The sequence below is a fragment of the Cnephaeus nilssonii genome (assembly GCF_951640355.1).
Source record: "Cnephaeus nilssonii genome assembly, chromosome: 11".
NCBI lineage: Eukaryota > Metazoa > Chordata > Mammalia > Chiroptera > Vespertilionidae > Cnephaeus > Cnephaeus nilssonii.
In genome coordinates this window covers 28,458,250-28,482,478 of record NC_137082.1, presented here as the reverse complement: position 1 = coordinate 28,482,478, position 24,229 = coordinate 28,458,250, and the positions used below count along the sequence as shown (strand labels likewise).

Genomic DNA, 24,229 nt, shown 5'->3' with positions numbered 1-24,229 from the left:
CACCTCCTTTTCGATAAATGAGCCAAAGACGGCCTCTGTGCATTAGCCCCAAAGGTTCGTTATTTCTTCACTGTAGGCTGACAACTATTAGTTCAAAAGCCTGCCAGGGCCAGACACAAATTTTACACATCCATTTATTTTAAACATCATCCAAATGAGCAAACATTTAGACATTTAGGATCCACCTGCCTACCTCTGCCAAAGCACACCTGTCATCTGCTGGCCATTGATAAAATAGTCTTGTGCTTATAAAACCCCAAGCCTTATAAGTTATCACATTTATTTTTACTTTATTTTTTGCCCCTGAGCTCTTAGACCCAGCAACTCCCTGCCACACTGCTGAGCAACATTGCTAGACACAAAAGGCACCTCTCCGATTCCCCTCTCCCTGGGAGTTCTCTTGTCCCGCTTCCCATCTGAGTAGCAACTCCAAGGTATGGCTTCTGGGCAGGTTTCTGCTGTGAAGGACATCTCCCTTCCACCTTCGAAACCTGTCAGGTGTCACCCATTACATTACACAATAAAATACGTGGGTGCTACTGCCACCTCATGGGCATATCTTTTTCTTTCATCATCTCCCAAATCCCTCCATCTAGGGAATGAGTGTAGACAAAAAATGAAGAGGTGCAATTGGTGAGCCAACTGGTGCAATGTTTTCCTAAACATTCATCTCAGAGGGGATGAGGAACCAGCGGTGGAGATGGAGGAAGAAAGGCCAGAAAGGCAGGAGGGAAACGAGGAGAGTGCTGTCCTAGAAGCCACAGGAGGAAACTGTAGCAAGGAGAGGGGTCAACCATGTCAGATGCTGCCAGCAGGTTTGGGGGGTCCAGAAGGATCACTTAAATCCATGGTCAGCACACTTCCTTTTCTTTTTAAAAAATATATTTTTATTGATTTTAGAGGAAGGGAAAGAAACATCAATGATAAGAATCATTGATAGGCTGCCTCCTGCACACCCCCTACTGGGGACTGAGCCTGAAACCCAGACATGTGTCCCTGACCAGGAATCCAACCATGACCTCCTGATTCATGGGTTGACAATCACTGAGCCACACTGGCTAGGCAGCACACTTTTTCTTAAAGAGCCAGATAGCACATACGTTCCACTTCAAGGGTCATATGGTCTCTGTCACAACTGTCCGCCTGTGCCACAGAATAGAAGCAGCCAGGAACCATATATACACAAATTAGCATGGCTGTGTTCTACTAAAACTTAATTTATGGGCACTGCAATTTGAATGCCATGTAATTTTTGCAAGTCACAGGACTATTCTTCTTTTGCTTTCCCCCTCAACCATTTAAAAATGGAAAAATCATTTTTTAGCTTGCAGGCCGTACCGGCAATGAGCAAGATTGGACTTGTGGGCTATATTTTACTGAGCCTAATTTAAATCAATCACATTTTTTTCTTTTTTGCCTCCTCTCTTCCTTGAGTCTGTCACCATGTTTACTAGTAACAGGTTTTCAAATCACAAATCATCAGTCCTCAAAATAAACTATATTGAGAGGAAAGTAACTTTCAAAGGTTAGGGTTAACTTGTTGCTAATGCAGGTCAGTCCACGAGTCAACCCCAGGGGCAGCTTGGTGGGCACACAGGTAGTGCAGAACAGACTGAATGGATAGAATGGAACTTGGGAACGGGCTGAGTCACAAGGAAGAGGTGGTTCTAACAGTCACCAGTGGAGACCAGCCACTACTGAATGAGACTATGCCCCGTTCCCCTTGACCAAACTTAACTGGTTGTACGTGGGTGACACCTGCAAGTACTGTTTGCAAAGACAAGTTTAGTGAGGTGCCACTCAGGGCATGTTTCCTTACAGACCATGTGTCACAATCAGCCGAAAGCCAGTGAATACGGTGTCAGACGGCATCATTAATTAACGTCAGGCCAACAGATCCCGGTAGAAAACACTTTTATTCTTTAAAAGCAATTGTTATAAGAAAAAAGAATCAGAACTGTACCTGGTAATCACACTGGCCATTATTAAAATAGTGCATGCTATTAGGAAAATCATTTTTTTTTTTCTGAGATGCTCCTGGCTGATCATCTGCGTCTGTACTGTAACGATGTGAACAATACACACCATGAGCGTGTTTAGTGAGCAAGTCTCGTGGACAGGAGCCTTGGCTGACTTGAAACACTTGTCTTGGCTGCAGCAGATGCCCAAATAATGTGATTATATTTTTTCAGAGCTTAAAAAGACTAACCAACTAATCATGCCAGAGCTCAACAAACCAGCATTAATAATCACCAAAAAGGCACTTTAAAATACATTTGACAAGGAGTGACACTAATGCAATGAGAACTGGTCTAAGCCCTGTGCTAAACTTTGTCGGTTATAGGGATAGTGCATTCTGTCTCCGTGTGTGTATATATATATATAAATATCTATATATATATGAATATATACTAACATCCATATACAGCAGGTCCTCGGATAACATCGGTTCATTCAGTGTCATTTCATAACATTGATGAGATGCCTTAAGAACTTAACTCTTGTTTCTATGAACTAGCCTATGGTAAAATTGGCTTCAGTATACATTGTTTTTGCTTCAAGTCACAGAATCTACTGACGTTAAATGAGGACTCACTGTACATATATTTGTGTATACAATTATGTATCTCCATTAAGTCTCTGGGGAGGAAAAAAAACGCTTTGTTTCCTTTAATTGAATAGTACCCCAAAATTCTAGTCACTTTATTTAGAATAAAGAATGAGGAGATTGGTAAATTAATACAAAAAAGCACCCTACTACACCTTTCTATCAACAACAAAAAAAGCAATAAAATAAATACTTGACTTTCCTAAGTTGTCAACTATTAAAATAAAACATCTGGCATTTTAAAAAAGTTTCTTCCACTGCAGGGAAGAGGGTGGACATTTTTGGTACTGTAAATCTAACACACACATCTGTATTGCTTAGGTTGCAAAGAGTGGAATAAACAGGGAAATTTTCCACAAATTCCTTCCTTAAAGTACCCACCAAGTTTTAACTATGCTGTGTTATTCTGCTTAACATATAAACAAAGTCTTGTGTAAATGTATTTTTAGGATGTCTAAATTCTCAAGATATCTGCATGGAGTACTAAAAGTACTTAGTGTATTGCTGTGAAATAAACAGAATTGGCCATATCTCAGTCCACTGCATACCCAGGCCTGGGTATTTTGGCTCAAGGTTTTGACAGACCAGATCCATCTGTCAGAGGTGAACAAAAGGCTTACTTATCTTTCCCAGGAACAAGCATACAGACATAACCTTATTCTTAGGACATTTAAAGTTTACTTCCTAACTATATAACGCCTAAGAACAAAAATCAAAGCAACTTTTGAAAGGTTAAGAGTCAGACTCTGGGCATTTCTGTTTTTTAGCTGCTGGTTCTTCAGTCTTGCATAGTTCTAAAGTGCTTGAGTTGGATTTGAGACCGGGGTCTGCTTTAAGGTTGTCCATGGTGACAGTGAAGCCTGAGAGAAGGTACCCCCCACCTCCACTCATCAGCAGTTTGGGATGACTTCGATCTGGTAAAACCTAATCAAGACAGAAAGACAGACATTCATGTTTTCCTAAGCAGGTAAAGTACATGCTAACAATATACATGCCAGAAACCAGAATTTAAATGACACAGATTCTCTTGAACATTTAAATGAACCAATTCCTAAGGAGCTCCACCCTTTAAATCAAGGGTCCTCAAACTTTTTAAACAGGGGGCCAGTTCACTGTCCCTCAGACCGTTGGAGGGCCGGACTATAGTTTAAAAAAACACCTATGAACAAATTCCTATGCACACTGCTAAGTCGGCTGCTAAGCAGGACAGGCAGCAGCGGCAAAAACACCCGGTGGGCCGGATAAATGTCCTCGGCGGGCCGCAGTTTGAGGACCCCTGCTTTAAATGATTGTGTTAGTAAAAGTACCGAAATTGGTTTAAGTGATTTTCTTGTGAAAAACAAAACTGAAGCTGCTTCTCTTTATCCTAAAGGAAGTTTGTAGTGGCAAATGGTTTGTGCAGTGCTCTGGGCCTGGATACTTCATGGCCAATGGTGGGGCTTGGGTCCATGGAGATGTAGCTACTGGACATACACCAGTCTCCCTTTCCCATGCCCTGTTGACTCTGACAAGACTTCTCTCCTGCTACCACAGCTAAATGCGATGGCTGCCCTGGAAGGCAGGACAGCCCAGGGTGGTAAGTGTCCTGTAAGACAAGCAAGATGTCCAAGCAGCAGGGCAGAGCCTGTGGCAGCATGGAGGTGTTCCCGCAGATCTTTCAAGAGGGAACTGGCTGTGAGGATTTCAAGCAGCAGAAAGCTTCTAGCAGCTGCTCCTTTGGGATCTGCTGGAGCCGTCACTCCCACGGAGGCCATGGCTGCTCCAAGCTGATAACTGGGTATGGCTACCAGGACTGCACCATTTCTGCCCAACATAGGGCTTCTTTAGTGGGAAGTCTGAGGCTCCCCATGATTCTGGCTGGCACTTTCTCAGAGCAGCACTGCAGGTCTTTTCCCCCTACTCCTTTGTCACCTCCCCGCCCGCCCCGCTTTCATAGGCACCAGACCTGCATCATGGTCTGACAACTCTCCCCACCTAATCCTATTCCCTCTCCCCTTATCTTTCAGAGGCATTGTCCCTGAAAAAAATCTTACACTTCTAATTTCATCTTGACATACGCCTTCCAGAGGACCTGAACTGACATGGAGCCCACTAATAATCCTGAACTTGCTGCTAAAATATCTGAGCAGAGATGAGAGGGTCACTTTCTTGGCTTGGGATTTTGCTATTGTCAGTTATTCCCCCCACAGTGATCTAGAGGCCTTGAGTAAACACAACCAGAATGCTTTGCATATTAAATGTTCCTAGAGTAACACAGTAACAGACCCTGACATGAAAGGCGAAAGAAAGGGTCAGTTATAGGTCTCACGCCTATAACTCAGGGCCCTTTCTCTGAGTTATAGGTGTGAGACTGTTTCATCTCTATAGACAGAAAAGGGGATATCTGTATTTGACAACTTCCGGCACCACTGCAAGCAGCCAGAGACTCCGGAGAGCAGCTCCTGGGACTGGCTGTAAGAAACGTACCTGGTAATTTCTGAGCCACGTTTCAGACAGCCTGAGGTTGATGACCCCTCCTCTTTCCCGCAGTTTTGTGTAGCATTCCAACAAAGGCTGAAGGCACAGAGAAAGTTCTGTTAAGAATTACTTCTAGGGCCACACAATTTGAGAACCAATATTCAGATACAAGAATTCCCCTCCATTCTGTTTTAGTATTACCTCTTTATACTGACAGTAGACCACGAATGGTCTTGAAGGGGCCACGAAGTCCAGCAAGGACAGCAGCAGTGGAGTGGGATGGAAACGACTGGCTACAATTAAACTGCAAGAAAGATGTTGGATATATTCCTCTCTATGCTCCCAAAACGGAACATAGGTTTTAAAATACATCTAAAATGATCATGTATTTGCATGACTTACATAAAGAGGAGCTTTATATACATTCCAGAAATTCCAAATAAAATGATGAGCTATTAATTTATAGAAAACAAACTGAATTATAAGCTCTCATGGTGCTTGGCAACTCGAAAGTAGCACTTAACATTCTTGATTTTTAAAAAATCATCTAGCAACAAATCCAACATCATGATGCTGGCTTTGCAGACAATTGAATCTCTCTCTCTCCTTGGCGGGTCTCCCTAGCCCTTGCGTTAGCCAATTTCAAATCAATCTGAATGTTCCACCACCCGCACCCCCCAGCTGATGCACCATCATTGGAGAAATTTCAAATATCTTTAAAAACTCTGAAACCAGTCCAATTTCCCACTTCTGCCAGATGCATCCTCCTTTCTTTAAAGACCCAAGCCACAATTATTATCTCTGCTCCCACTAGAATCAAAACAGACAAGCAGAGAATGCTAATCTGTTTGAGGCTGAGCCCACGTGCAAGGTGTCGCCCTCATTCTTTCATCAACGCACCCATCTGCGTTCCTTTCACTCAGCAGAGCAGCAGCCTCTAACTGTCTTTTCCTCTGCTCTTCTTGTCTCCTCTGCTTTTCCTGAATCTTCAAGAAAAAATAAGAAACGAATGTACTGAGGTCAGTCAGGCTTATGGAAATGCTGGTCTGCCAAAACATTTTAACAATGTTTATCAACTTGGACTAAAGCAACAGAAGGAGGTCATTGCTAAGGAAGCTGAAAACACACAAGACAGCCCATTATTAAACCATCGTTAAACTACTATATACAACGTTTCTGTATCACAAAACTCCATCTCAAAGATTATATCACACACGTGTGTGCACCCACACACACACACTCTTTCTCCATCTGGTGTGTGCGGTATTTATTATTTTGGGAGCTGATGCTGCAAAGCCAAATCAAATCTTAGTGCTTAAACAAAATTAACTGAGGTCCTGAGGGGAATATTATGAGGGCAGTGGGGACTCTCACGTTCTTACATAATCCTTTTTGCTTCCTCTCTCTTTAGGATCCTTATACTCTGGGTCTTGAGAGACAATTTCCATCGTTTCTTGTTCTTTGGGGTGTGTGCTCTCTGGGGCCTCTGCCACGCTGTCTTCGTTTTCTTGTTCTGGAGTCTGTTTTTCCTCCAGTGTGCCATTACTTTCTTCCACTGAAGCACTGTCTTTTAGCTCTGAAGATAACATCTCGGCAGAAAATGTTCCATTTAGGAGACTGTCCACTTTGTTGAGTGGGAATTCATAAAGACCACTGAGGAAAGATTTTGGAAATCCAAAACATGCTGTTGCTGCCCGAACTGGGCCACCTCCAGGGTACAGCTGAATAATGGAACCAAAACCTGAACAGACAAAAGAAACAAACATCTCTTGAAGAAAGTGACTCTAGATTTTGCAAATCCTCATGGTCCTCCACGGTAAGACTGAAGGTCTCTCTACTTGACTCTGTGCAGAGGCTGACAGGTGATGGGAGTTTGGAGTCTATGAGTACTCCCAATGGATGTAATATAATTCCCAAACAGATGAACAGGAAGTTTAAACAAGCTTACCCCCACTTGATACTACCATAAAAACCTGTGATTGTGTAAATTCGGGTATCACATGATTGGTGACTGGTTCTCAGCTTCCGCCCAGTCCAGTGCCATTACTTTCAAACAAGGTAGTTGAAAGTTTTTTTTCTTTTTAAAAATATATTTGTATTAATTTCAGAGAGGAAGAGAGAGGGAGAGAGAGATAGAAACATCAATGATAAGAGAGAATCATTGATCGGCTGCCTCCTGCACACCCCCCAACTGGGGATTGAGCCTACAACCCGGGCAGGTGCCCTGACTGTGAATTGAACTGTGACCTCCTGGTTCATAGGTTGATGCTCAACCACTGAACCACACCGGCCAGGCAAAAGTTCTTCTCTTCTATGGGTCAGAGAAAGAGCAGGCAAATCAGGCTGTGTTATATTTTCCAGGAGAGAATACATCCTTAGTATTTTTCCCACTCAATTCAGGTCAGTAAGATGAGCACCAGCTATCCGAGTTTACTGAAATCATTGCCCTGGAGGTCTTAGCCAGCCACAGGCTTGAGAACCATCCCCACTGCTCCTGAAGCTGGGAAGGACAACTGCCATCTGTGGGTGCCAACACAGTACAGGCTGGGAGATGTGGGCTGTGCAGCATGGTCCTGGGACTGGAGCTGTGCAGGCCCAAGTCATTTCAGTAACCTCACAGTAATTCAACTTCACTTTCCATGAGATTACTCTTATTTTTTTAGACTCCTCTACTCAAATCATGAACTTGAAAATGTTAAAACTTACCTCCCATTCGTTCCATCATAGCACCCAGCACTAAGCCTGCACACGTTTCCATCACAATCATTTTATTGCCAGCCCGAATGTTTCCCAATGTCAACATCTGGGCTAGTGTATCATATCTCATGTGGCTAAAATAAAAAAAATTTAAAAAAGGATGATTCACTCATTTTAGCTAAGCAAGTCCCGTTATTTTAATCATCATTTTTTCAAGATTTGTTTCATTAAAAGTATGCTGATAAGATTATCAAGGCAATAGTAAAAAGAACTTACAATTTATGGGGTAGGAGAATACTTTATTCAGGTGAGCAAGTTTTTCACTTTACTTAAAATCATGACTTTCTTAAAGATAAATTTCCCCCAATTATACTTTTGAAAGAAACAAAGCGTACTTAATTTTTCCAGGCTCTCTGGCATAATACATAATTGAAAGGATGCGGGTAGACGGTTTCACAACAGTAACGATGGCTTCATATCTGGGGGAAGAAAAAAACAGAGCGCCAACTTTAAACTGGTTTAAAAATATTTTATTTTTAGTAACATGTTTTTTAAAGCTACAAAAATGTTTAATATTTCCTTTTCAAACAAAAACTTACTTCTTTTTCTTCTTTTTTATATATTTATCTTGAGCAAATTCTGTCTTGTCTCGGAATGTTGTGCTATTTTCTATTAACTGCTGAACTATTTCCTATAAGAAAAGAAGCAGGCAGATTTCCTGATATTTTATTTTAGGTTTCTTACCCCAGAATGTATCCAAAGGTCTGATTCTCCAGCCCCTTTTCCATAGAAGTCCACATGGATGAACTTGGTAGTTTTTTACTCTATCTAGAATTTGTATTCAAATACAAGTACTTTGTAACTCCATTTAAACCAAGATAAAAGAACAGAGATATACAATAAAAACAGAAGAGAGGGCAAGGCAACTGTCATTCTTGAAGACACTAGCTGAAAACAATGCTGAAAATAAAGTTAAGCTCTCATAGGCACTAAGTTATTAAATTTTCTTTGCTAACAATGTTAGTAATGTCACTTGCTTACATTCCTGCATATAAGAAATGAAATTTTTGATACACTGAATTGCATGTACATTCCAAGCTATTTCTAACAAGTATGCAGTATTTTTACATTTTACCTTGGGTAAATTCTGCTTTAAAAACCAAGCAATTCCCTAAATACCAAACAAAAACAAAACACAGTATCCTTTGAATATTACCTCTCCTTTAATGCCCTTGTCCTTTAAAGCTTTTATGTCATCTTGAGTAAGTTTCTGAGATTTCCCATCATCAACTATATTTCGATTATCAGTGCCCGCTTCTTTGGTCTCTAAGGAAGGAAATTGCTTTATGACATTTATGATCTGAAATTATTTTAAAATCTTCCTTCTTCTAAGTTCATATCCACAACCAGCCCATCAGTCACTCAAATTTGCCTTCCAGTTCCACTGGAATGTACATGCAAATTTTGCCTTCCAGTTTCACTCCAGCCTACCATCCTATCTTGCCATGACTACTCCAATTCTTTAACTCACCTTCCTGATCCCACTCTTGCCCTGTTACGATACACCTGACACCAGAGTTCTCTAAAATGCAAATTGGCTCATTTATTCTAATGCACAAAACCACAGAGGCTTCCTCTAGCAATTAGAATCCAATCCAAAGATGCCCTGCAAAGCTGAGTATGATTTGGCTCCTGGCTATCTTCTTTTGGCCTCATTTTTTGACTCCTGCACGTACCCCATACTCAACCACATCGCCCTTCTTTCTGTTCCTAGCCCCTAAGCATCGTCCCACAGCAGGGCATTGGTACTTGCTGCTCTCTCTGCCTGCAATGCTCTTATGACAGATGTGAGTGGCTGGATCCTTTCCATCACTCAGGGCTGAGCTCAATCATCTCAGCCAAGTCTCAGCTCATCGAATCAGCCTCCTATACACCTCTTCCCTGCTTTGTCATCTTCATAGCACACTTCACCATCTGGTTTGCTTACCTACCAGATTATTTTTGGTGTTTCCCACTAACAAATTTTATGGCATGATCCATCTCATGAATTGCTATAATCGCAATGACTAATCATGTCTGGAACATATCTGTTACTTAATAAAAATATGGATGTTAATTTAAAAATATTTAATGAACTGGTTTGAACCAGAACTTTAATAGTATTTTAATTATTTACTTTTAAAATTACTTAAGACTATTTATTTTATTAATAAAATATTTTAAGTACATCTTCTTTAACAAATATTAGGTATTTCATTTTAATTAATAATAACAGCTAAAATTATGGGGCCTTTACTATAAGCAAGGTACTACTAAGAACTTTCTATATGTCATGTGACTGAATGCTCACTATAGCCTAGGCATTAAATGTTTATAGCCCCATTTTACAGATAAGGATATAAGACTTAGAGAAACCAATTAACTTGCCCAAGGGGACAAGACAAGAAATAGAGCTGAAACTTAAACCTAATGAGCCAGACTGCTTAACCTCCACCCAATACGTAAACTACCTCAAAGCTTTACTCAGCTTCTGGGCACTGAGAGGGCTCTGCATCTGCGCTTACACTGAAGCAGCAAGGACTCAGGGAATTAAATGCCTGGCCCAAGGTCAGAGAGTGAGTTAACAATGGGCTGGAGACAGAATTCAAGTATCTTGAAGCCAAAGGCAGAGCTTGCTTCATTCCACCAAGCTATAGTTCTTAGATTATGCGTTTAGACGTCTTTGGAGATCGGCTGGGCTAGCACTTTAGAACGAACTGGAGGTGACAGATTTCTGACTAGCCAGGTCAAGAATACCTATTCCATACACCCAAGTAGTGCACCTGAAGTAGGCTCTTCCTTTTTCTTCGTAGGCTGAAGACTTCCTCCACTGGTCACTTCAAATGTGGTTCCATAACTATGGCCAATGACGTTATCCAGATAGAACCACTGTTTTTCAAAAGTTACTTTTCTGGGGAAGAAAATGCAATCATTAGCTACATCTCATTTGCATTCTGAATAGAAAAGATATGTTTTGATCTAGTTTACTTTAAAGCTGGTCTTCACAAAGGATGATCTACAGCATTATCTCTGAACATGAACTGACACATGAACTAGAGCGAATTGGGTTGCGGCAGAGACATAACATCAATGAAGAAGCCACAAAAACACTGATTTTGGAATGAGAAACAAGGACAAGACATTCCTCTTCCGAGGCAGTGGTGTGACTCCAATTAGCACTGTCGACGGGATGTCCAGACTCACAGCCTTGCAGACTTCCTAAGTGGCATAAAGGGTTGCCAAGATTGCCAGGCCACGGGACACACACTGACACCTCTTGCAACTTACATAAGAAAATCTCAAGACTAAGCAATCATTGAGGTTATGGGGATTTAACTAATTCCCTAGCCTAAGTGGCCATTTTCTTTGAAAATTATCTAGTAAAAGCAAATTATATTTACAAATAAACCACCCAGATTTTTTTTTTCCAGTGAGAATAACATTTATGGAGAATGGCTGATTACAAACAAAATCTCATTACCCAAATTTTTATCTTATTACAATTTTATTTTATTTATTTTTAATCCTCACCCAAGGATATTTTCCCATTGATTTTTCAAGAGTGGAAGAGAGAGGGAAAGACAGAGAGAAATGTTGATGTGAGAGAAACACATTGGTTGATTGCCTCCTGCACGTACCCCAACCAGGGCCTGGGCCAGGGAGGAGCCTGCAACTTAAGTACGTGCCCTTGACCAGAATGGAACCCAGGACCCTTCGGTCCACAGGCCGAGGCTCTATCCACTTAGCAAAACGGCTAGGGCTCTTATTACAACTTTAAAGGGAAGTTCCACAAAAACAAAAATCTTTCCTTTATTAAGAAGAAAACTAACATCTGCTGAATGTCAATCAGGGGCTAGGCAGTATATGCTAGCTGTTTCATACTTTAATTCTAGCAGTAATCCTGGGGCACTGTATTTCCAGATGAGCAATCTGAGGCTCAGGGAAAAGTGTCTTGTCCAAGATTCACAGTTAAAAAGTGGGAGCAGGGATTCAAATCCAAGTCTGCCTGTCCCCAAAGCCTGGTTCTTTCCACTATACCACACAGTCTACCCAGCAAAGACCAATTCATCTCAGGATGCTCAGGACATAGCCCACATTGATATAACTCTGAATCCAGGAAAGTAGGGCCCAGTCAGAGAGGTGTGGAGCCATGAGTGGGATTTGCAAGTCTCCTTCTAGATACCTAGGATTGTTTCTGCCCAACCAGATGAGGGTAGCACTAAGGGAAGGGAGAATTTGGCCTGGGATTTAGCTGAGCTTAGGTCATTTTCTAAATAAAATGTAAACTAATGCTGTGGCTTCTGATAAGGAAAGTGATGAAAAGTGTTTGCAAATTTTTAAAAAATCCTAAAAAGTATTTTTTAGAAATAAAGATGTTGCTGACTGTCTCCTTGTTAATAAAAAAGTTCTTGTCTAAAAGAGAACATTATTAAGAAGCACACTCAAACAACCACATTTCAAAATTAGGCAACTTAAAAAGACAGTATGAAAAAAAGAAGTTTCACTTGCACAGTCATTATACAGTTGTATAACTTAGAGATCATTCTTTGAACTTACAACCTAAGAATGTTGCTGCTCTATTAAACTTCAATTAGAAGTTTAAATAATTATTATTGGCACCTTCCAAAACTTATGTACTTGGGAGCAAGCACACATTTCTAATCAGATATTCTGAGGGGGGAGGGGGGGAAGTACTGGTTTCAAGAATACAAAAGTACAGTAGTGATGAGGGATATAAAGCTGGTGTAGATAGTACATTTCTAGACTAAAATCCCTCCCCAATTGTATTTTTTTTCTTTAGCGGATTGGTGCTTGTACAAGAAGCTTGGTTGTCACCATTTGGTGCTTTGGGGACTGTTATTAGATTATTTTCTTACGATATTTGTTTCATGTTCGATACCAGTTACAAAGAAGTAAAGTAATTCATCTGAACTGAGCACTCACCAGAAATTCTAAGCCTCACAATCCCTAGACTCATGGTCTGCTAGCTGTTCTCTTGACACTGCATGGAACTTACTGCTGTGTCAAAAGTTGTATAACAACCCAACTCAAAAGAAAGCTTGGTTGTACTTTTCAGATAATTAACCAATAACCAAAACACCCCAGTACATTTTCACCATTAATGAGCAACGGGGACTTAACAACCTCTGCTAAAAGTTATCAAAATTCCCACTTTTCTAATACTAAATCAGAGTGATTATTAATCTGCAGGTTCACAAACCAAAACTAATTTCAAGTTCTGAGACCTTGAGCAAACGGCCTTTGGGAAATTTAACTTTGCCAAACCATGCATCCCCTAATGTAAAATTTGGAATCCTAGAGTGATCCCACATTCCAGTTAGTTATTCAGTGTAGACAGGCAGTCCCTTTTAGGTGGAGAGAAGAGCCCAGAAGACCACATAAGGTCGGAGAGGTTTCATTTTTGTGGGAGTGATCCTGGCTGAGGGATTAGGGAGGAACAAGGGCCTACGGGAGAAGGGGGGTGGGGTGGGGGGACGGGATGAGAGGCAAGGATGAGATCAGAGGGTGAAGAGTGAGTTCTGTGAGAAAACAGGAGAGAGGATCTTAAGAACCTAGGGGGAAGAATCCCAGGACAGGGAGTGGGGTGAGCATGCTGGTGGTGGGGCCCAAAGTGGAAAAGGCACTCTGTGGAAAGACTGAGAGGGATGCCGAAGGCAGAGGGCCGGTAGGAGACCACAGAAGGGGGACTCTGTAGAAAGACAGGAGGGAATAGGAAGACACTGAGGGCCAAGGATGGCATCCTGGGAAGTGGGGGGAGGCCTCTGTGGGAAGATCTGAGAGGACATCACTAGAGAGGACGTTGGGGATGCAGAGAGCCAAGAATGGGACCCTGGTGGGAGGGTACGTGGGAAGACCTGAAGGTAGGGGGTATCTAAAGGATGTGGGACATGGGGCCCCTAAGGTCAGCGACCGGACTCACTTTCTTCTCTGGACTTGCACCGCTTTGAATACATCTTCCCGTTTCAGCACCACGAAGTCGCCGTCGCCGATGCGGTGGTCCCCGGGCTGCGGTGGCGGTGGGCCCGGCTGCTCCCCGGAGCCCTCCATGGCGCTCAGCGGGTCTCCCGACCCCGCAGCCTCCCTCCAGGGCCCCGCACCTGGTCTCTGGTCCTCAGCGCCCGCCGCAACCAGCGTCAGTTCCCAGGAACCAAGAGGACGCAGATCCCTCCCACCGACACTGCCCCCACGTGCGGGGCGCCGCTTCCGCTTTCCGGCCAGACCCTAAGGGACAGCTTCCGGGAGCCTCGGGTTTTCCGTTTGGCCGAACTCCTTGATTGGCTGCACTATGTCCCGCCCCTCCAGTCTCGCCGCTCCTCGGGCGGAAGTTGCGTCACAGCAGCGCCAAAAAACAATTTGGAAGGCGGCTGGGCTGCAGCCTGAGGTGGTGCGCGTCTTTCTGCGAGCCTTCGGGGCCGTGCTGGAGACCATGAGGTCCCGGAACTACTCCGGCAGATGAGACTCGGCCCCGCGCGGGGACGGTAGGAGAGCTGCCGCTGGAGAGAACCGCGGATCGTGGGCGGGGGGGTCGCCTGAGGACTCGGAGTCTCCTCCCGGCCCCGCCGTGCTCCTCCCCGAGAGGAAGGGAGAGCCGGCCGGCGGATCCGCTGCTGCCAGGGGCCGCCGGGGCGTGAAGTAGGAAAGCTTTCGGATCCCTATTCTTTGCCAGTAAGAACTTAGCCTGGGGAGAGACGTAAGTGAAGTAGGGCATTGAACGAAGCACAGCAGGCCCACGGATGGCGGCTGGCTCCTTTACTTAGTTTCTAGTCCTACTTCTTGCATTTGTGTTGGAATGTTGACAGTTACGTTCACCCCCACTATCTCATTTGAGAAAGGTGGGGCACGTAGCGTTGTCGAAGGAGCGCTGCAGCTGGGGAGTCGGAAGACGAGGTTTTGAGCCCAGTACTGCCACCGAACCACTTTGACCTTGATCAGTTCCTCTGGGCTTTAGTTTCTCAACGTGTTATGGGGTCTAGACAATTAACCAAAGCCCTGTCTTGCCCTGACATCATGAACTTGCTTAGTTATTAACTCATTTGTTTAAATCCCTTTAAAGAAAGACTTGGATACACGCTCTTGTAATGAGTTGCACTGCTGTATACGGATGTATTATTTTTATATTTAGGATATGAACCGTTTTTTTTAAAGACTATTATTTAAAACCGTTTTAGGTTTACAGAAAAATTGCAAAGCGTTCCCATACATATCTATCCCTCCCCCCATACCTTCCTATTAGCATCCTGTATTAGTTACAAATTTGTTGCAGTTGATGGGCCAAATTCAATACATTATTATTAGCTAAGGTCCATAGTTTACATTAGGGTTCACTCTTTGTGTTGTACAGTTCCATGAGTTTTGACAAATGCATAATGTCACATACCCACCATTACAGTATCACACTGAATAGTTTCACTGCCCGAAAAATGCCCTGTGTTCCACCTATATGAATTATTTTAAAACCCATTTTTAAAGGTCATTTATATTTCAATTTATTGATACTTGGCTAGGAACTATATGGGTTTAAGTTTAATAAAAATGAGTATTTTGCTATGTACAAAATAGAAAAAATCTGAGGGGTAATTAGCAAAAAAGATTATAACAAGTACGGATATGCTTTCCAAAAAAAACCTGCATTTCAACAAATTTATCTAAAAACTGTAAATAATCCATTTAATCAATATTGACCTGGAAACTTGCTTCCATTGTCTTTTAAGACAGTAATGGAAGTTTCCTGAAAAATTAACATCTTTCACATTTAGGTCCGTATGGAAATAGAAAGGTTGAACATGTATGTATGAACCCTGCCCCACTCCTGTGTTTCCCCAGAAAGTTCTATCTCTAATGCCTATGTAAGAATATCTTTGCATCTCTGATAAAAGTGTGTATGACACTGCAGGACAGACTTTATAGAAGGAGCTATGATGATACATCCCTAGCATCTCACAGGTCAGGATTATGTTCAGCCAGTGCTGCCCTATAATAAGTCTCAAAACACTGCAAACCAGTTATCTTAGAGTTAATTACCTGTCTTGTTTTCATTTCTATTGTGGGAGCTCTTAAAAACAGGTACAGTACCATCCTAGCTGGTTTAGCCCAGTGGACAGAGCAGACTGAAGGATCCCAGGTTTGATTCTGGCCAAGGGCACATGCCCCGGTTGCAGGTCTATTCCGAGTAGGGGACATGCAGGAGGCAACCAGTCAATGATTGTCTCTCATCATTGATGTTTCTATCTATTTCCCTTTCGCTTCCTCTCTGAAATCAATAAAAATATGTGTGTTTTTTTTTTTTTAAAAGACAGGTACAGTACCTTTTCTTATTTTTATCTCATGAGCATCCAGTATATTTGATTAAACATCTGTATATACCTTAAAAAGAGATGGGGATTAGAAGAGTAACTGCAGATGAGAAGAGTAAGGGATTTATATCAGGTGTACAGTGCTGCAAGCCTGTTGACTAGTGTCAAACTAGAATATATTATTTTTCACTTATTTACTAGTTAATGCATTTTTAGGAGCACTATTTCCCCTATAATTTTGATGAAGACTTTTCTAACTTCTATCTTTTAGAAGACATGAATGGTGAGTATAGAGGCAGAGGATTTGGAAGAGGAAGATTTCAAAGCTGGAAAAGAGGAAGAGGTGGTGGGAGCTTCTCAGGAAAATGGAGAGAAAGAGGACACAGACCTGACCTGAATAAACCCACAGGAAAACATGGTTCTGGTAGGGGCGGTCAATGATTATTCAGTTTTTAAATTTTTTCATGAAGGAATCTATTCATGCCTGGCATTCAAAACACTTTAACCTCAAATTTCAGCCTTTTATTGATGTTAACCCTTTAAGATAGTATTTGAATGTTAATATCCAGAATTCTTACTGAAGCCTGTAATTTAGATATTCTACTAATATGTCAATTTCTCATTGTTGGTAGGAGAAGCAAATTGGAAAAAAATGTTTGCTCTGTCTCTACTAATCTAGTTTTCTGTTTTGTTTTGTTTTCAGAACAAACCTCACAGTCTTTGCTACTACAGTCAACATTGGATCAGTTCATACCATATAAAGGATGGAAGCTTTATCTCTCTGAAGGTAGAATTAATAGTGTAAAAAGTGCCATAAATTATATTTTCTTAACTTGACTTTGGATGCTACATTTTATTTAATCATTTGTTTACTGATGTATAGTCTCTACTTTAATATTAATTCACCCAAACTGAAATCATGCTTATGTTATAAGAACATTATGTTTAAGGGGGGTTTAATATAGGGAATTGGTTATAAAGATGAAAGACTTAAAGAACAAAAAGGGTACATTGAGGTAAGCTTCTAGATAGTAGTAACTTTAGGGAGCAACAACTGTCCTTATGAATGAGGAATAAAAGATAAGAAGTTCTGAGGTTACCAGAATCTTAAGAATTCAAAGGAGGGCCTCTGAGGTATACCCTAAAAGGTTGTGGTTAGATAACTGAGGTGAATTAAATGGGTTGCTGCTGGTAACTCTGGTGGAAGGATGGCACAGTAGATGCTGGAAGTTGGAACTGTAGCTAACCTCTGCAGCTGGAGAGGTGCTGGAAAGAATTGAAAATAAGAATAAATTATTTTCTTCTTTCCTGCCATCTTCTAGTCTCTTTACAGTGCCTCTAATTGGCAGAAGCTAAGTGGTCTGGGAAATTTAGTGTGCAAATCTTGATCATAAGATCACAGAACAGAAGATAAAAGGGTAGGCTTGGAACCAATACAGGTTTCTATAGAAACACAGTTAACGAATCTCCCTTTTATCTTATTTTTATTTTTTAAATATATTTTTATTGATTTCAGAGAGGAAGGAAGGGGAAGAGAGAGAAACATCAATGATGAGAGAGAATCATCGATTCTCTGCCTCCTGCACGCCCCATACTGGGGATTGAGCCCGCAACCAGGGCATATGCCTTGACCAGGAATTGAACCATGACCTCCTGGTTCATATGTCGATGCTCAGCCACTGAGCCACGCTGGCCAGGCAGGAATCTCCCTTTTATAATAAAGAATGTCAGACATCTGTTGATATAGGTTTGGAGAATTGTCTTTTCTGTTCTCTTATAGAATCTATATGCTTGTTACGTCTCTTATTAGATAGATAGATAAAAGATAGATCAGTGGTTTTTCCTACTAGACAGCGATTTTCAACCAATGTTCTGTGGCACACTGGTACACTGCAAGAATTTTTAAAACATGCAATACCTGACTATTTAGTTAGGGGAATTGACATCTTTTCCCTTCGATTGTCAAATAAATAAATGACAATAGCCAACACAACAAGAGCCATCTGGTGTGAATGAATCAAAATTATACCTATTTTTTGTTAGATTGCAGAATTTTAGTAATTTATGTGTGCCAGGAGATAAAAAAAAGTTGAAAAATCACTGCACCGGACTGTGCAATGCTTAAGGGCAACGATCTCGCTCCATAACAGGCACTCAGTATTTATTTTGTGAACGAATAAAGTACGTTACAAATATTTCTTGTATTAAGAGTTTTTTTCTATTATGTACACAGATATGTTTCATACTACATTGTACTATTGTGTGCTTTTTTAAAATTGATTTTAGAGGAAGGGAGAGAGAGAGAGAGGAAAGAAGGAAGAAAAAGAAACATCAATTTTGTTGTTTCATTTATTTATACATTCCTTGGTTGATGCTTGTATGTGCCCTGACTGGGATCAAACTCACAACCGTGGCATATTGGGACGATGCTCTAACCAACTGAACTACCTGGCCAGGCTTCATTGTACTCTTTCTGTGTGGGAGACCAATTCAGAAATGTTATAGAACTTTAGAATGTAAAAGATAGCTTTACAGATTCGAAACCAGAGTCAAGTAGTAGACTGTCTCTCCCCTGATCTCAGGAAGGGATTTGGCGGGTAGCAATTTGGACTAGTAGAATTTACTTTGTAAAGACTGTCTTTTTTTTTTTTTTTTTTAAATTTCTTTATTGATTAAGGTGTCACATATTTGTCCTCATCCCCCCATTCCCATCCCACACCCCTCCCCTTGGATGCCCCAACCCTCTGTTGAACTTAAGCATTGGTTAGGCTCATGTGCATGCACACAAGACCTTTGGTTGATCTCTCCCCCCTCCCCCCACCCTCCCCTATCCTCCCTCTGAGGCCCGATAGTCCGATCGATGCCTCCTTGTTTCTGGTTCTGTTCTTGTTCATCAGTCTATGTTGTTCATCATTTCCCCTAGATGAGCGAAATCATGTGTCACTATAGATATACTTATAAGAATTGAATGTGCGACGAGCAATAATAGTTATGCTGACAGGCAAATGAATCAGTCTGTAGTGAGTTTCTTTCTGGACCAACAGTTCTTTTGAGACCCAATATCAATGTCCACCGGTTCCCTATGAGTACATGTCGGCACTGACCCCTCAGCTCTGGATGGTGGACAAATGGTGGTAATGCAGGTCCGACTCCCTCTGGTTTGGTCTCGGCTGGACCCAGGGGCACTGCTTCACCCGGATCCAGGGGCCCACGGCCTCACCTGGACCCGGGGCCAGGCTCTCCCGGATCCAGGGGCCCGCGGCCTCGCCCGGACCCGGGGCCCAGGGCTCACCCGGCTCCAGGGGCCCGCGGCCTCGCCCGGACCCGGGGCCCAGGGCTCACCCGGCTCCAGGGGCCCGCGGCCTCGCCCGGACCCGGGGCCCAGGGCTCACCCGGCTCCAGGGGCCCGCGGCCTCGCCCGGACCCGGGGCCCAGGGCTCACCCGGTAAAGACTGTCTTTAGCTCTGTTTCAGAATAAGAGTTTAGTTCATATGTCTACCTGTGGCTTTATTACAGTTTTTGTTTTGCTTTATTATGTAACCTATTTGAACTAATAGGTTCTATTATATGTCAAAATTTTAATACAAAGATACCCAGATATTGGTGCTTTTAGTTGTTTTAAAATATTTTTATTTTTCAATGACAGTTGACACATTAGTTTCAGGTGTACAACATAATGATTTGACATTTATATAACTTGTGAAGTGCTCACCCCATAAGTCTAGTATACATCTGACATAAATATTGGTGCTTTTAGAGAGTCACTTCCTGTCTATATTTCAGATTATGTAAACCTAAATTTGTTTTAGAATCTTAAGTGCATATTCCATACCACTTCTTATCTAAATGTAATCAGAAGGCAAAGCAGTTGGAAAAAGTCATTTACTGTGTGTCTGGTGTTTCTTCTGTCTCATGAAAATTACACTTGTATGTGTGTGATTTTTAGTGCTAATGCCATATTTGTTTGATTAGTTTACAGTGATAGCTCTCCTTTTATTGAGAAGATTCAAGCATTTGAAAACTTTTTCACAAGGCGTATTGATTTATATGATAAGGTAAGAGTCCTATACAACAAAAATTACTAGTCCCAGTTTTTTGTGTCACCTAACTCAATGGTCAGCAAACTGCGGCTCTGTTGACTAATGAGTTTGCCGACCACTGACCTAGACTCTCGATTCCAATAATTACAGGCTGTTGTTGTTCCTTGTGATTAAGCCCCTATCCCAGTGGTCGGCAAACTCATTAGTCGACAGAACGGCAAACCACGGCTTGTGAGCCGCAGTTTACCGACCACTGATCTAACTGAACAATGTATTTGAGGTGCTAGGTGATCATAGACACTGGAGCCAGACTGCTTTGGTCCAGCTCCCAGCCCTGCCACTTACCTGCAATGTGGACTTCATTGAATTAGTCACCTTCTCTGTACCTCAATTTTTTTCATTTATCAAATGAGGATAATAGGATTATTAATACCTACCACAAGGGTTAAGAGGCATAAATAATAAGTGAATGTATTGCAAGTATTAGAAACATGCTTGGACACAAAATTTATATACTTATTTTCACCATATAAATATTATATGCTTTTGCAAAGTGGGTAATTGGATGCTCTGAAAAAGCAATTATTGTTTTTATTCCTTAATATTTTATAGGACGAAATAGAAAGAAAAGGAAGTATTTTGGTGGATTTTAAAGAATTGACAAAAGATGACGAAATAGCTAAATTGATACCAAATATAGCAAATGAATTAAGGGATGCACCTGAGAAAACCTTGGCTTGCATGGGTCTGGCAATACATCAGGTAAGTATTTATTTTGTGAAACTTTTGTCAAAATTTTAAAGGAATTTCACAGTAACGGTACCTTCTCTAAAAGATACCAACAGACATTAGCTAGAATGAAAAGGTTGCTGTACTATCCTGAAAAATACCATTCATTCTAATATATCCACTTACTTTAAATATAACATTTACTTCTAATTTATTTCAATTAGTTTGATCTTATTAAAGATTGTGAGGAAATTAAGCCTTGTTTCAAGGAGCTGTATAAGCTCATAGAGAAGATACCAGGCATCATGGTGTTATCAGTTAGTAATTTGGAACAAAAAGACCAACCTCAAATTTTAGTTCAATTTAATCTCCCTGGGTGTCCCCATATATAAATTGAAAATAGCAATACCTGCTGTGCCTAATGAGTTTTTCTCAGGGTCTGATGACACAACATACATAAAAGCACTTTTTAGACTGGCAAACACATAAATGCTTCAAGGCAAATAGTAAATCTCAGGACTGACAGAGAAAGTGCTGGGGAAGTTCAGATACAGAGAGAAGATTCTCATCTGTTGTGGAGGAATGGGGAAAGCTCAGAGGAAGAGTGTGTACAGGTGATGTGGTTTATGATGGATCTTAAAGAGGTATTTCGAAAAGGTGGTAAGGGTATCCAGACAAAGGAACAGTTCATCACAAAGATGTTTACCCTACTAGTAAACCAAGACGGAACCTTGGCTACTATTTTCAGACTCCTCTTGCTCCTTAGTTCTCAGTATCCAAGTTACTACAGCCTTTCATTTCTATTTCTAAAATATTTCTTAATTCCATCTCTTTTCCATCCTACTGCCTCTGTCTTAAACCTTAATTATTTTTCCTGAATTGTTGCCATACATGGTAAAACATGATTTGTCCTTGGTGATTTTTCTATCAAATGAAATCCACACCCTTTAAATGGCATTAAAGGCTTTCCATGAGCTGGTTCAACTTGCTTTCCCCTTAATTCTCCTTCATTCACTACCATCCAGCTAAACTGAGTTCTTTCTGGGATTTTCTAAATAACTTTTACCTCTTGCATGTGCTGTCCATTCAGCATAGAATGCCCCTTTTCTTGCATATCCAAATTTTTAGGGCCTAACTCAATCATCTCTCTCTCTGAAACCTTTCTAATGACCCCTTCTCAAAATGCTCATGATATTTCTACATGTTATTCATGGTCCTTGTAACAATTAGAGTTGTATATGTGTGTCTCATTTTTTCTCTTAGATCATCAGCGTACTGCTTTGTATGCAAATAGATATTAAGTATTTATTTTCTAGTGAGATGCCCAGGGAGTGGGTATTGGGTATTTCAAAAGTCATGTTTATTTTCTCTGTCTTTTTTTAAATCCTCGAGGATATGTTTTTCATTGATTCTAGAGAGTACGGTAGGGAGAAGGGGAGAGAGAGAGATGAGAAATATTGATTGGTTGCCTCCCATATGAGCCCCATCTGGGATCAAACCCGAGACTCTTTGGTACACGGGACGATGCTCTAACCAACTGAGCCACATTGATGAGGGCTATTTTCTCTATCAGTGAATATGGAGAAAAAGAAAATATTTTTTCATCATAAGCCAACTAGGACGTAATAGCTTTGGGGGCAACCATGAGGACTTTTAAGATTAGCTTTAGTTTGGACAAAAGGTAGCAGACAGGGATGCTGGTGTTTTCCAGTCTGTGGACAACAAAATTTCAGATAAAACATAATTCAGTATAAAATAAGTCATAATTAAATATCAGGTTTTAAGGGACTATTATAGAGTCCTGTTAGTGTTCTGTTTTGAGCTGTTCATAAACTTTATATTTTCTATAATAGAGTTCTGCTTCAAGATGATATTTTGTTTTCCAACTTTTGAGTAAATGTCTGTCCTGTTTAGGTATTAACTAAGGATCTCGAAAGGCATGCAGCTGAATTACAAGCCCAAGAAGGATTGTCTAGAGATGGGAAAACAATGGTAAATGTGCCACATATTCATGCAAGGTAAGGAATTTGCTGGTTTTAAAATTATTTAGAATTAAGCACTGAAGACTTTAAGAATGAGAACCTCATTTTATAAATTAAAAAAATCAGTACAATAAATATGGTCATCACAACCAAGTAAACCCACTGAGAATTCTTCAAAGAGATCGTGACAGAAATAAACCTTTTCTGCCCAAATAACTTGATTTCCTAACCTTCAGATTTTTACAAATGTTGAATTTGGATGTGTATTTATCCAAACCCTACTGTTTAAATTTAATAATCCATGTCATACATTAAGTGGTATGATTATATTTTGTTAAAATTATGTTGCTACTAGACACAGAACAAATGAAATTTTGTTTTTCTTTAATTCATCTTTATTGTATTTTAAGATTTAATTTCTCATTAAAGAGGTTAATGTAGTCATCAGGGTTTTGTTTTTCTTTTCCAGAATTTATAGAAGACACTTCCTAATAGTTCGCAAAAAAGAAGTTAGAAACTCAAAAGCTGCTGAATCTATAGACTTTCCTTTTGACATGAATTTTTTCCTTTTTCACTAGAGAACAGCCAGTGGGACCAGAAGAAAAGGAAAGATTTAGCATTTTTTATTTTTGGAATGATTTAATTTTCGTTAAGTTTCTGATATATATAGGGATGATATGGTTTGAGAATTCCATAGTTGCTCCTAAAAGGATCTTGTGAAAATACAGACAACCTCAATTTTCTGTCCATTGTGAATTCATGGATAAATATGTTCCTATTTTTGGTTTTAGGATATACAACTATGAGCCCTTGACACAGCTCAAGAATGTGCGAGCGAATTACTATGGAAAATACGTTGCTCTGAGAGGGACAGTGGTTCGCGTCAGTAACATAAAGCCTCTTTGCACCAAGATGGCTTTTCTTTGTGCTGCATGTGGAGAAGTTCAGAGTCTTTCTCTTCCAGATGGAAAGTATAATCTCCCCACAAAGGTGATAGCATGTTCTTTATTTATCTTGGTAAAGAAGGCAAATCGATTTACAGAAAACAGTTCCTGATATTTCTGAACACAGAGCTTATTGTATTTTTAGTTTACAAATAATGAAATACTACAGGGAACAGAAAATAAAGAATCAAACATTCCTCTATCCACTGCTTAAAATTTACATTTTGCCAGCTCCAGATACATTTTTAAAGATATAAAGCATTATTGACAAAAAATTAGTGTCTATTTTGCCCCTTGCATGTGCTGTTCCCCGTGACCATCATCCTGAGTTAATGTGTATCCTTTCCATTCACATTTTTATATTTTGACTTAATAGGTACACACATCAAGTTTTCTTTATTCTGCTGTTTGAAAGTGT

The 24,229-nt window shown here is 40.8% G+C and overlaps 2 protein-coding genes across 7 annotated transcripts in view; one reads left to right on the top strand and one right to left on the bottom strand.

Annotated features, from left to right (window-relative positions):
• Positions 1–1,904: 1,904 nt before the first annotated feature.
• Positions 1,905–14,018, bottom strand: TRMT6 (tRNA methyltransferase 6 non-catalytic subunit). 2 transcript variants are annotated; one of them, XM_079784405.1, is made up of 11 exons: positions 13,743–14,018; positions 10,585–10,712; positions 8,979–9,088; positions 8,362–8,453; positions 8,158–8,241; positions 7,772–7,896; positions 6,448–6,806; positions 5,966–6,051; positions 5,267–5,369; positions 5,075–5,161; positions 1,905–3,532 (listed from the first exon to the last, which is right to left on the bottom strand). In XM_079784405.1, the coding sequence occupies exons 1-11, from the start codon at positions 13,868–13,870 to the stop codon at positions 3,341–3,343; spliced, it is 1,494 nt and encodes a 497-aa protein (XP_079640531.1). In that variant the 5' UTR covers positions 13,871–14,018; the 3' UTR covers positions 1,905–3,340. The 2 variants fall into 2 exon arrangements, with proteins under 2 accessions (XP_079640531.1, XP_079640532.1); XM_079784406.1 differs by lacking the exons at positions 8,362–8,453; positions 8,979–9,088; positions 10,585–10,712; positions 13,743–14,018 and having other exon boundaries at positions 8,039–8,170.
• A 156-nt stretch (positions 14,019–14,174) lies between these two features.
• MCM8 (minichromosome maintenance 8 homologous recombination repair factor) overlaps positions 14,175–24,229 on the top strand; it is a 42,663-nt gene continuing 32,608 nt past the window's right edge. The window contains exons 1-7 of one of the 5 annotated variants that reach the window (XM_079784393.1): positions 14,175–14,301; positions 16,388–16,540; positions 16,820–16,903; positions 20,089–20,171; positions 20,769–20,918; positions 22,800–22,903; positions 23,659–23,857. In XM_079784393.1, coding sequence (XP_079640519.1) covers positions 16,393–16,540; positions 16,820–16,903; positions 20,089–20,171; positions 20,769–20,918; positions 22,800–22,903; positions 23,659–23,857 — 768 coding nt within the window. In that variant the 5' untranslated portion in view covers positions 14,175–14,301; positions 16,388–16,392. Of the gene's footprint in view, positions 14,514–16,387; positions 16,541–16,819; positions 16,904–20,088; positions 20,172–20,768; positions 20,919–22,799; positions 22,904–23,658; positions 23,858–24,229 lie in introns of all 5 variants that reach the window. The other 4 variants (XM_079784397.1, XM_079784396.1, XM_079784395.1 and 1 more) reach the window with 4 other exon arrangements.